Genomic DNA, 12146 nt, shown 5'->3' on the forward strand with positions numbered 1-12146 from the left:
AATAAAAAAATTTGGGGGCTAAAGTTAAAAATACATACTGCAAAGTCTTTGCTTACTTGAGGTTCTTATCTGACAGGGACAAGCATAACTTATCAAGATGAATTTGCCTGATTTCCAACGGGACAAGCCTTACACTTTCTTTTGCCTGTAGGAGTCGGCTCGCCTGATGGCTCCATGTCTGCATTTCCTTGTGCCGAGCAGCCTTCCACAGCAGACAATGCTGAGGTCTGCCAAAATCTTGCTGTTGCCATGACTAGGCTGCTGTCGTGCAGGGCAGTGGTGGGCAGCCCAGAGGCTGCACCCCAGTGCAGCGCTTTGGGGTAGCATGGCATCGACTGCTGGAGTAATTAATACATAGATGTCCATGTCCGTTCGTAGCATTTGCAGTAGAATTCATTTGTATTTTGAGGGAAGGGGAGTACCTTGGTATTGTATCAGACCACTTCATAGCCAGGTCAGTTGGTTCCTTTTGGAAAATACTCTGGCAAAACTTGCTATTTCATTCAGCGTAAATGAAGCCATGTCAGTAGGTCAACTTTTGCAGAAATGTGTTTAGGGCTGCAACTGGCCAAATTGCACCAAAATTCATCAGTGTGATCTGATTACTTAACAGCTGACTTAAATGTGAGGATCTGCATTTCTCTGCTGTTTTATCACCTTACAAAAATGTCCATCACTTTTATTTCAAATAAATGGGACAAGTTTCCTGAAGAATATAGCTGAATTTCATGCATGAAGAGCTAACATCGTTTCTTGCATTAAAAAAAAAAAAAAAAAAAAAGAGAGAGAGAGAGAGAGTTTTTTTGTGATTATGTTAAGCAGCAATTAGGTGCATTAAACACAGCAGTATCTTCTGTGGGATCCTAACTTTGTCTTCAGAGTTAACCTGTGCCATTGTGTATCAATCTGATCTGTTACACAGAGGTAAGTGGAGTGGTAATTAAGGCTTTCTTTCTGGTCAGAGGGTGAAGAAGGGCTGGAATCCAAATAAGTACGTACCAGCAGTGAAAGCAGGCAGATGCTAAGGAACTGAGGAAATCTGACCTGAAGATCTGGCTGAGCTGGAGAGATTGTTTTAGGATTACTGCCTGATCCTAATGTTACATTTACAGCAGACACGTGGCAGCTGAGACAATGTCTGCAGGGCTGTGTTCAAACTTTTAATCAGTAGCAATTGTCAATATTGCTGTGTAAATACAGCAGGCTCCATGTTTCACCTTTGTTATCTAAAAGGAAAGGAAAACAAAGGGAGGCCACGTTTCACTCCCATTATAGCTTTGGGTCACCTGCAGCTACATAATTTTTATTCCATCTATCAGATGAGAGAATGGAAGGTCAGCTGACTGGCACTGATATTTCCCAGGCAAAGTGAGGGTTGGGGAGAGTAATGATGTTGCTGGTAGTGTATCTGTTTTCTATTAAGCATGCTGAGATGAAACAGCAGAGTATATATTAGAGATGGCATTCTCTCCTGTCAAAAAGCAGTGATTGCTACATTTAGCTCTTAAATCAATTCAAAACCTTGACAGAGGTTTGCTGAAGTCCCACAAATAATCAATAGAGCTATTTTTATCTCTTAAATGTGAGGCTTTTAAAAATAATAAAGACATCTTTGTAATGACCAGCCAAACTGTTCCAGGGTTAGGTCTGTTGCTGTATGTGGTTGGGGGTGGTGAGTGAAAGGGGTTATTTAGGCATTGCCTTTGTTCCATTCTGCAGGTTTATAACCCCAAAATAAAATTGCAAATGTTTCTGGCAGTCATCCTTCAGGCACAGATGGCTTTCCTCCCAGTTTTGGCAAGCCTGATTTCAGTATAGAATTGAGCAATTATTAGAAAGTGAAATATTGCATGATATAATACCACTACCACCACCATCAACATCATGACAAATGGTGTGTTCATTGTTTCTGGTGCTGTGTGAGTGAGCTAGTGCCACTGTGTTACCCCTTCCTCTAAAACGTGTACCTTTGCTATTCTTGGTGCTGCATAGACAGAGGGATGGAACAGAGCAGATGCTTTAGCAAGGAACTGTGGCCATTTTCTCATTTGCTTTGGCTCTATATTTCAATGCAAATATCACTGAACAGGTGGCTGATGAGGCCCCCGTGGACTGTTTACAGTAAAGGTTACAACCAAAATCGATAGGCCTAAGATGCTTCTAATTCCATCTGGGAGATGTTCATCTTCCATCTGACTGTTCCCTCTCTGAACAGCAGCATCCTATTAACGCGGCAGTCATCAAGGATGTCTCACCCAGGTCAGCAGAAGGTTTCTCCTATTTAGGCCTCCATTTGTTCTTTACATTTTCTTTTCGTACTGTGCTGGATCGAGCAGTAATGTTGATCTTGACAAGACAGGTTGCCAGCATTAGGCATGCTGAGTTTTGCCTACTGACTTGACACCTGCTACTACCGTTCTGCAGGCTGAGGCTCATCAGTTCTGCCTGGGGGTTGTCCAAATCTTTTCAGCTTATCACTTATGGAGGCAGGAGGTAGTGATGTTACATATCATAGCTGACATTATTGTGCCTGATATATGGCCTTGTAAAGTTGCAAACAAAGGGACAGGAGAGCTGGTTAGTACTTATGTTTACATAGATCTGAACAAAATAAGGAGATACCCCTGAATCACTTGAAAATCACTTTGCATTTTGCAAATTTTGCAAATCTTATTTTAGCCATGCATTTCTGCAGATCTTAATGGAAAGCTCTGCATGGTCAGTGTATCTGTGTTTCATCAAACTAGTAATAAAGTTTGCATTGTTCTTTTAAATAAAGGTAGATGCTGTTGCTTAGTACATGAGGCAAAATCACTCTCACTGGTGTCTTTCCCTTGGGCCTAATCGTCACATCTGGCATGCAGCCCACAGCAGCTGGGCAATGAGTAAGCAGTGCTGAATCCAATTAAAATGGTAGTAAAGCATGTATAGCAGAGGGCACCCATGCATTCCTCTTACAGTGGGGGAGAACTCTCTACTATGCAGAAAAGGTTAGACAGAATGTGCTTCGTGCACAAAAGTTAGATTCAAAAGGGTTGTCAGAGAGGTGGGAGCCTTCTCTGGGCTCTACCTCCCTCCCCCTGCCAGCATTCGGGAGAGACTCCAAGCCACCATGTGATTTAAAGGAGTTGTGGTGATTGCCCACTGTGTTCATGCACCAGCCTCCTGGCATAAGGGCCAGATACCTGGAGTGCTAGACCGCTTTTTTGGCCACATGAAATGAACGGCCAGCTGTAGCGACAACAGGAGCAGGACAGGAGAGGAAAGATGAATGATGGCTGCACTGCCAGTCACAAAAAGATGTTGGAGGCTGGTAGTGGCAGTGGGCACAAAGCTGGCATGAAGTTTCTGTGGCCACCTGCACTACCATTCACGTGGCTGAGCAGCAACCGTTAGAGAAATGACAAGAGAAAATGAACTGGCCACCCTGGCTATTGTCTTGCCACGTGCCAATCCGGTTGTGATGTCTGGCACTCCATGATGCGTCTTGCTGATAGCCACTTGTCTCCTGTCTTCTGAGCCCCCCAGGCACCTGCTGAGCTTCTGTTTGCTCACATCTGCCTGATCCCCTTGGCACCATTCAGCCTGGGCATCTTGCATGATCCCTTCTGCTACCAGAATCAGCCACGCAAGGTGCTTGAGGAGCAGTCAGCCCACCACCCAAACAGGCTCAGACAAAGGATGCTCTCCTGAACAGCTCCACTGTGCTGGCCTAGCTATCCTCATTTTCTGGAAACCGCAGCTTGCAGGTTGTATTCCTGTCTTTTTGTTGTTGGTGTTGTTGATGTTGTTGTGTTTTTACTAATTCCATTCACTGACTTGCAAAGAACTCTTGTCTTTTGCTTTCTAGGAACTGTGAATTTAAAAGGGTAATAGCAGTAACAACATCTTCCACTCAGAGGTTTCCAAAGGCTTGGTTAGCCAAAGGAAGCAAAATATGCTTGCCAGCATCACATGGCAAATCTGCACCATAGCAGGGAATAGAATTCAGGTCAGACAGCTGGTTTCTGCACTCTGCCTTCAACATGGCAAGGCATGTGCACGCATGTGTGTAGATCAGTGTGTGCTTTTTACATGTGGGTAGGTAGGTCTTGCTATCCTAAGTCTCTTCTGATGAGACACTGAAGTAGAACTTGGGTTTCTCATTCACTTGCATGCTTTTAAAGATCTTGTCACAGGAGAATCTCAAATGTTTTTGTTATTTCTGTTACACAACCCAGGTCAGTTTCTTGTCTCCTTTTTTTGTGGTCCTTTTGCATTTCCCAGGAAAAGAAATGTTGAATGTGATGGGAAGGGCTATTTGTTAGATATTTCTGGGGTTAGTTCATAGAAGCTGTTGCTTTTTCTGGTTATGTGTTTTTTCTTATGCAGTAGTTCTGATTCATAAATTTTTGGTTTCCTCGCTGTTTGGTTAAACACTATTTCTTTTTACTAGACTTCTGTTTGAAGGAGAGTAAGTTATCCCTACATGTTTGTAGAAATAAAAGATTTTGTTTAACACTGTCATGTTTTTTTTATGGCCACTAGGTTTTCTGGTCTTGCTTCATGCATAACACAGACCATCAAATTTTGTCTGGTAATTCTCACGTTAAGCCTAATAATTTGTGGATTGAAGTGCAGCTGTTGTGCGTGAACACATCCCATCATAGTGTAAAGAAGGTCCGTAATAAATGAATATAACAAGATCTGTCCATTACTGATCAGACTTACTGTGTCATGGGAAAATGCTGACATGGTTACATTCCATGATTTTTCTTGGACTTTTACAGGGGTAGCTGAATGCACAGTGAGGCCAAGGCAGCAAGATGGGAGATTTTCTAACACGGAATAGTGTCTCTTCTGATCATTACTTATAGATGTGTCATTGCTGTTGCTGCTGAATTTGTTCTTGAGATCAAATCTGGCCATTCACTTTTAGAGATCACTATGAAGTTAGCACTTCCATGTAAGACTTTTCATATGATGATATAACCTTGCTGGAGCTTACAGGCTTTAGATACAATAGCCCTGTTACTAAGGTGGTATTGCTGTAGCCATGTAATCATTTCCTTGGCCAGGCAGTTATTCTATATCCATTTCCACCCAGACTGTCGTTCAGTAGAGACTGAAAAGTTCAGGCAGCAGAAAGAAGAGCTCATCATGCTGGCTTCTGGTAGCCATAGGTTCTGTAAATCAGGAAGAGCACTAGGCTCAGTCTTTTCTCTTTGATTTGGAAGCCATATAAGAATAAATATTACTTTCTTAGCTTCGGAAATTCCTTCATCCCAGCAGCATGATTTTTACTAAATTAGTGCTGATGTGTCATGCATATATGTTGGGGGGAAAGTATATGTATATGTATATATACATATATGTGTATATATATGTACTAGCATATGCATAAGGAGGCTTTGAGTAAATAAATATAATGGTAATAGCAACTGTATTGCACTAATATTCAAACATCCTATTCAAAGCTGGTGCCACTTTGGGCTGCACTGTACAAGCAGAAAAATGTATTCCATCTAAGAAGGTAAAATTTTGGTTTCCATATACGTTAGGAAATTATATGGCCTATTTATGCTTAATCACACTATGACAAAAAGGAGGGAACACAGAGGGAACAAGAAAAAGTCATCTTACGTATACAGTGTTTGAAATCACAAACTTCAGAAAGAAGATTCAGGGCACCAAGGTATCTTGCATGAAGCTGTATTTGTGTTGGTCTTAGAAAAATGAAAAAAGCAGATTAGTTGGCTTTTCTGAAGCTTGGGAGAAGTCTAATCAATGCCACCAGCTCAATTGCTACAAGGCATGCATTAGACAGAAATTCCAGAATGTTCTAACATGCATGCAGTACTGTATTCCAGGGGTCCGCCAGTTAAAGAGCAGCACAACTCACTCTTGTTGTGAACACTAGCATCCTTTATGAGAGCATTAAGTATATTTTGAGCAGGGAGAACAAAGGCTCTGAGAACTCTCTCTGGCTGAGAAGCCAGTACGACTTAAAGCAAGTTTGATTGAACTACAGTGGTTTACATTGACTGAAGGTCTCTCCACTGATGTTTGCAAAATGTTTATTTGGAGATGGCACCTGTACTCACCCAGCATTGCCACTTAGCTACTCTTGCTTCCTCAAACACTGCATTTAGAAGTATTTTTGATTAGGAAGTAGCTTCAGTACAGTTGCAAGTGAGAACATTTACATCACTCCCAGGAGCCCAACCAGAGTTGAGGATTTGCTGAAAAGGAAGTTTGTACTAAAAATAAGTGTGACCTTCTTGAATCAGCACTCTTCTGAAATTCCACTGAAACAGTACAGACCTTTCCACCATTGTAAGAGCAGCAAAAGTAACATTATGTTTGAATAATTACCTCCTTGTAGAAAGCTGCCTTTGGATGCAACTTGTGTCGTACTCGTTGTTACTTTATTGGCACAGGCAGTGGTACAGATTTGTAGTCCACTTGAAACACGGACAGATCAAATTAGACATTCTGCAGTTGCTTTCTATGAATTCAAACAAATACATTAGTATTAAAGCAACAGAGAAATATGCTTCTTTTTCTCTCTTCTCCCTCTTCTCCTCCTCTGAAACTACCTTTAGGAATGACAGAGAATTCCATATACTTCAAAGCCTACTAATCTAATCTTGGTTAAAAGGCAATATGACAGTTCATTTGTTGGCTAATTCTTTTCAGGTAAAGGAAAAAAGATGTGGTCCGATACCATATACATAAAATGACAGTGTAAGCATGCTGGATGTTGTTCATTTGCTGGCAGGTGTCTCTGGTATATATTTATGTTGAATGGTATTCACGCCTTAATGAGATGTCAGTGATGGTGCAGAATCACCCACAAGAAAAGTCTTCCAGGCTCTAAGGCAAAGAGGCAACAATATGGCTGCAGTACCTTAATGCTTTCCTGGTAGCAAACACACATTGCTGGATAGTGGATGTTGTGCTGATAGGGAGTAGCAGCAAGCTATTCTTCTGCTCCGGAGTCTCACTGTGAGCCAAGTGGTTTGAATTGTCAGCCTGCAGACTGATACTGTGGAGGAACAATGCTCAAGTGGAAGAAATGGATTGCTTCATAAGTTTCTCTCTGTTAAACCATTGCTGCTCATGTGCATTTCAGAAAAGAGTTTTGCATTGGACTGTAGCAATTTCAAGAAGGAAAGGATTTAAGTCTCTGGACATTAGGTTCAGATACTTTTTTTGGCCACTTTCTGGTGACAAAATTTTAAAAGTGGCGAAATTGCAATTCAAATTCTGAGAAGAGAAAGAAATGTATGCCTTTGATGTGTACCTTACCTCTAATTCAAACCTTTTGAGGGAAACTATTTCCAAGTATTGTATTTACTTCTGATGTTTATTTCTATTTTGGGCATCCCTAAGGCCCCCAAATGAGGTTTCACTGGGCACGGAAACAAATAGAAGGAAACAGTTCCTGCCCTTGAGAGCTAGCAATCAAGACAAAATGTAAGAGGTGATTAAAGAGACAAATGGAGGAAACAGTTGAAGAAAGTGTCTGCAGGCAGATGTAGCTGTGTCAGTAATCATACACAGCTATCAGCCTAACCAGTGCTAGATGGAAATGCTTCTCTTGGGGCTTGTATGTACTATCTTCCAGTATGCATTTTCACATAAGGTATAATAGACAGACAGTTTCTGTATTGTGCTGTATTTATTCTTGCTATTTTTATTCTTTACCATCCGTCTGACACTTTGCTCAGTTAAGGTGTCAGTCATTGATTCACATTAAATTTTATTTTTTTTCCAATCTCAGTCTAACTCAGTCTCTCAGCTATTTTGTTAATAGAAAGAGAGAATCAGCCAAGTTTCCAATTTGTGTGTTTGAATAATAGTCCAACACAGAACATAATAAATCATTAGTCCTTATGGACTGTATTGCCCTACAACTGAGCTCTATTCCAATCCAGTTAGAGGAACTGAAATTTTACTTAAAAGCAAATATCTGATAAGGGAAATTAATTAACGTGACATTTTGAATTGGGTAAAAGATGGGGAATCAGCTGTGTCTGTGAAATTACAGATGAAAATGCAACACTCAAGACTTGTTAATGCTTTTTTTGGCATAGAGAAGGAGACAGGTATCTAATATTAAGTGGTGTTGCAGAAGGGCAAGTTAGCACTTTGTTTGCCAAATTAAGTTTCAAAGACTATGTAGGTTATGAAGTTTGACTTTCTGCCCATAAATCTTGAGTGACTGACAGGCTACTGTAAAATATCTTTGTTCAGAAGGAATCTTTGGCAGACAGCATCAAAGGTTTGAAACTTTGGAAGGGATGAAAAGGAAACCCCACTTTTACACTGATTTCCCCTGCAGATCAACATCTCTGTGAAATTTGCCTGGGAATTATGAGCTATTTACTGTATTATGCACTGTTTTCTTTCACTGTATCTGAAGGCCCCTGTGGTTCCTTTTATCTTCAAGATTTAGGGATATTTTTGTACATGAAATGTGAATGAGTGAATGCATCAGTGGAACTCAGGGAAAAAATGCTGGTTTTAGACAGTTCTGTTCTCCCTTATTTTATCACAAGTTGGAGTATTGGTTTTATGGCACCTAAATTTATGGGTACATATTTTTATGGCAAAGCCCAATGACATGCTCTGCATGCTCCATCAAGCTCTCTCTGTGTTTCTTCACTTGATTCACTACTCTGCAGGGTATGAATCAGTCCTGTAGCATAACCCTTAATCTCTTCTTAACCAGAATAATGTAGTGCAATTCTTACTTATTTATCATGTATGTCATCATCTAATTATGTAAAGAAAAAAACACATGTAAACTCAATATTTCCTGTAAAACTTGTCAGCTATTGATCAGTGCAGGACACAAAGTTTCTCCATTGCTTGTAAACAGATCAGGCAGAAAACTGTAATTCACAGGTACTTAAGCCTGTCTTCCACCACAACATGGCACTGCTGGGGCACGGGCTAGAAGGGAAATGCATGGTGGGGCAGTTTCTACTTAGAAACTCAGCATACCTCCTCAGTTACAGGTAGAAGCTTGAAGAGAAGGAAAGCTCCCTCTGTGTTGTGCCCCTCGCTACAAGGATATTGAGTTGCGTGAGCATGTTTAGAGAAGAGCAAAAAAGCTGGTGAAGAGACTAGAAGTCAAGGGGAGTTTAGTCTGGAGAAGAAGTGGCTGAGTGGAGACCTCATCAATCTCCACAAGTACACAGAAAGGAGGCTGCAGCAAGGCGGGTATTGGTTTGTTTTCTCAGGTGACAACGGATAGGACATGAAGAAATGGTATCAAGTTGCAGTAGTGGTGGTTTAGGTTGAACATTAAGACAATTTCTTCTCAGAGAGGGTGATCAAGCATTGGAATGGGCTGCTCGGAGAAGCTGTAGAGTCACCACTGGAGGTATGCAAGAGACATGCAGACAGGTCACTAAGAGACATGGTTTAGTGACAAGACTTGGTAGGTCAGGTTGATGCACTTGATGGCCTTGAAGGTCCTTTCTAACCCAGATGATTCTATGATTCTGTCCTTTTCATTTGTGCTTTTTATGTTTCCATGTGCAATGGTTGAAACTGAATGACTTATGCCTTTGTTTGTCTTCCACAGGGTGAAGTGAAGAAGTAAAGTCTCCCAGCTGAACTACTATGAGGTCAGAAGCCTTGCTGCTATACTTCACACTGCTACACTTTGCTGGGGCTGGTTTCCCAGAAGATTCTGAGCCGATCAGTATTTCGCATGGCAACTGTAAGTATAAGAGGCCAGAGGTCTTCATTTGTTTAGCAGTGATCACTGGACTTCAAGTCAACAGTATTTTGCAATTTGTAAGTGCAATAAATAAAGTTGTTTTTCCTGATTTCTCCCAGATCAACCAATTCACATTCTCAGATACTAAGAACAAGACTTTCTTACATTGATTAGTGACTGCTGCGTGGTAAGCTGCTTGATCCCCCAAAACCACAACCTTTCTCCTCCCCAGACAGACCTTTCAGTAGTATAATCAAACAAAATACCTTGTTTTATCCAGCAGAAAATGAAGGAAACTTTTTTTTTTTTCTCCGTGATCAAGCAATTCCTCACCTGACTTGTGAAACTGTAGTTCTGGATAGCCCTTGATACATCTCAGGGTATCATGCACAGCACACTGAAACAGCTGAGTTCTAAAATCATAATTGGTTGAGCTAATACAAATATACAGTCTTACTTCGTTAAGCTCTGATGGATTCTATGTTAGCATTTGGCCTTTTTGGCTGAAAATGTAGATTTAAAAACAAACAAAAAAAAAAAAAAAAAAAGGGCAAGACAACGAATCTTTTATAACAGAATATCGCTTCTTTGTTACCAGCAGTAATTGGCAGACTAAAAAATCTAGGGTAACACAGACAGCTGCAAGTCAGTACTGAGATTTACTGGCTAAACAGGTGGAGAGCTTTCTCTGCATTTCACTATGCAAGTCAGGCTTAACATAAGTGATTCTTTCACATTTACCACAGCTCAATTATGATTACTCTAAACAAAAGTCTTCTGAAGTCCCAAAGGTTGAGATATTTAATAAGAAGTACTTAGTACGTGACTCTGTAATAGCATGCTAAGGAATAGCAGGTCAGCAATGAATAGGCTTATGTTTAAGTCTACTTTGGACCAGGCATTTATTTTGCATTAAATCTCCTAATTGTCCTTGCTTACTGTGCTTTGCGAGGGCCTGGACACCCTGAAGCCTGTTTGTCTTGGGGAACACAAAACTGAAAGACAGGCTCCCAGTGTGTAGTTGATGTGCTCCAACTGCTAGTAGGTATCTGGGTTACAGGAACATGGCAGAACTGCTCTGAAGCAAACCTCACTGAACCCTGTCTGGTGTGACCGTTGGGTCTTCAGCACCGACTTTGTCCCAGTCCGAAAGGGCGATGCTGATTTTTCACATGAAACATGGGGTGACTTCTCTCCAGCATACCATGAAATGCATGTGAACATACAAGCCTCAGCTCCTGCTAGATCAGTGAGCTACAGAGGAAACAGTACTGAATAAAGAAGAGTTTGAAAGTTGGAACGTGACATTTTGTATGTAGGTCTTGGTCAGAAGCATTAAGCTTCTGAACATATAACTTGGTTGGAATCTGATAATTTGTTTCTCCAAGAGTCCTCAGTGTCTGGGGACAGATAAGTTTCTCTTTCTATCATTTTGTTATCAGACTTTCTGACACATGGCACTCTCAAGTGCTTTGCAAAAGATACACTGGCAAAGTCAGTCCTTTGACCAAACTTGACAGGGAAAATACCTTTGGAGGACAATAGCTAAAAACGCTAAAGTGTAACTGAGTTTCTGAAGAAACAAACTCCATCAAATATCTCCAGGTTTCTGAGAAAACATATTGATGGGGAAAAGGCTCAGGCATGGCTCGATGTTAGTCAAATCTGTATAATGACTGAGCACTAGCACAGGTTGCCGAGAGAGTCTCCCTTCTCAGAGATGTTCAAAAGCCATCTGGACATGGGCTTGGGCAACCAGTACTGGTGGTCCTGTTTGAGCGGGGGCGGGGGGTGTGGATTGGACCAGATGGCCTCCGGAGGTCCCTGCCAACATCAACCATCCTGTGATTCTGTGTATATACTCAGACAGCAGTTCTGCCTTACGGTGATGTTCATCAGAATTTTATCCTCTTGTCTTCTAATTGTCTTTTCATTTATTTAACTGTCTCCCTAGTCTGTGCATCTAGACATCACGATCATGTATTCATGCAATCTAACAGCAAGGTGGATCTTGGTCAAAAGGGTTCACTGTTGTTACAGAGTGAATAAATGCTCTTGCTGATTGGTAGAGAGAGGGAAAAAGTTGGCTTGTTGATAGCATAAACTCAACAGAGGGCTTCCAGTCAGTATTGTTGTCCAGTTGCCAGAAGAACTGCAGTATCCGACTGGTTGCCAAAATAATATGCAGTGACTTTCATTTTAAAAAGTTCAAGTAGTGGTTACCCACAGTTTCTCAGAAATCCCCACAGCTGCTCTACAATAGCAGTCCAATCCTGTAGGAAAGCCATGCAGCTGGCAGTTTGAGCCACGCAGAGCCAAGTCTTTTGCTTTAACCACTACCAGTTCAGTCATTGTGTTGATTGATGGGCCACTGTAAAACAGCTTTGTCCTGCTAGATACATTTTGGCAGCCAGGAGCCAGCATTTAAACT

General features: G+C 41.2%; 1 protein-coding gene across 10 annotated transcripts in view; it reads left to right on the plus strand.

Annotated features, from left to right (window-relative positions):
- The window catches only part of SEMA6A (semaphorin 6A), a 120001-nt gene that overhangs the window by 43197 nt on the left and 64658 nt on the right, over positions 1–12146 (plus strand). For all 10 annotated transcript variants that reach the window (XM_080574903.1, XM_080574902.1, XM_080574904.1 and 7 more), the window contains one exon: positions 9578–9715. In XM_080574903.1, the coding sequence (XP_080431029.1) occupies positions 9616–9715 (100 nt within the window). In that variant the 5' untranslated portion in view covers positions 9578–9615. The remainder of the gene's footprint in view (positions 1–9577; positions 9716–12146) is intronic.

This window comes from Anser brachyrhynchus (assembly GCF_964034855.1).
Source record: "Anser brachyrhynchus genome assembly, chromosome: Z".
Classification (NCBI taxonomy): Eukaryota; Metazoa; Chordata; class Aves; order Anseriformes; family Anatidae; genus Anser; species Anser brachyrhynchus.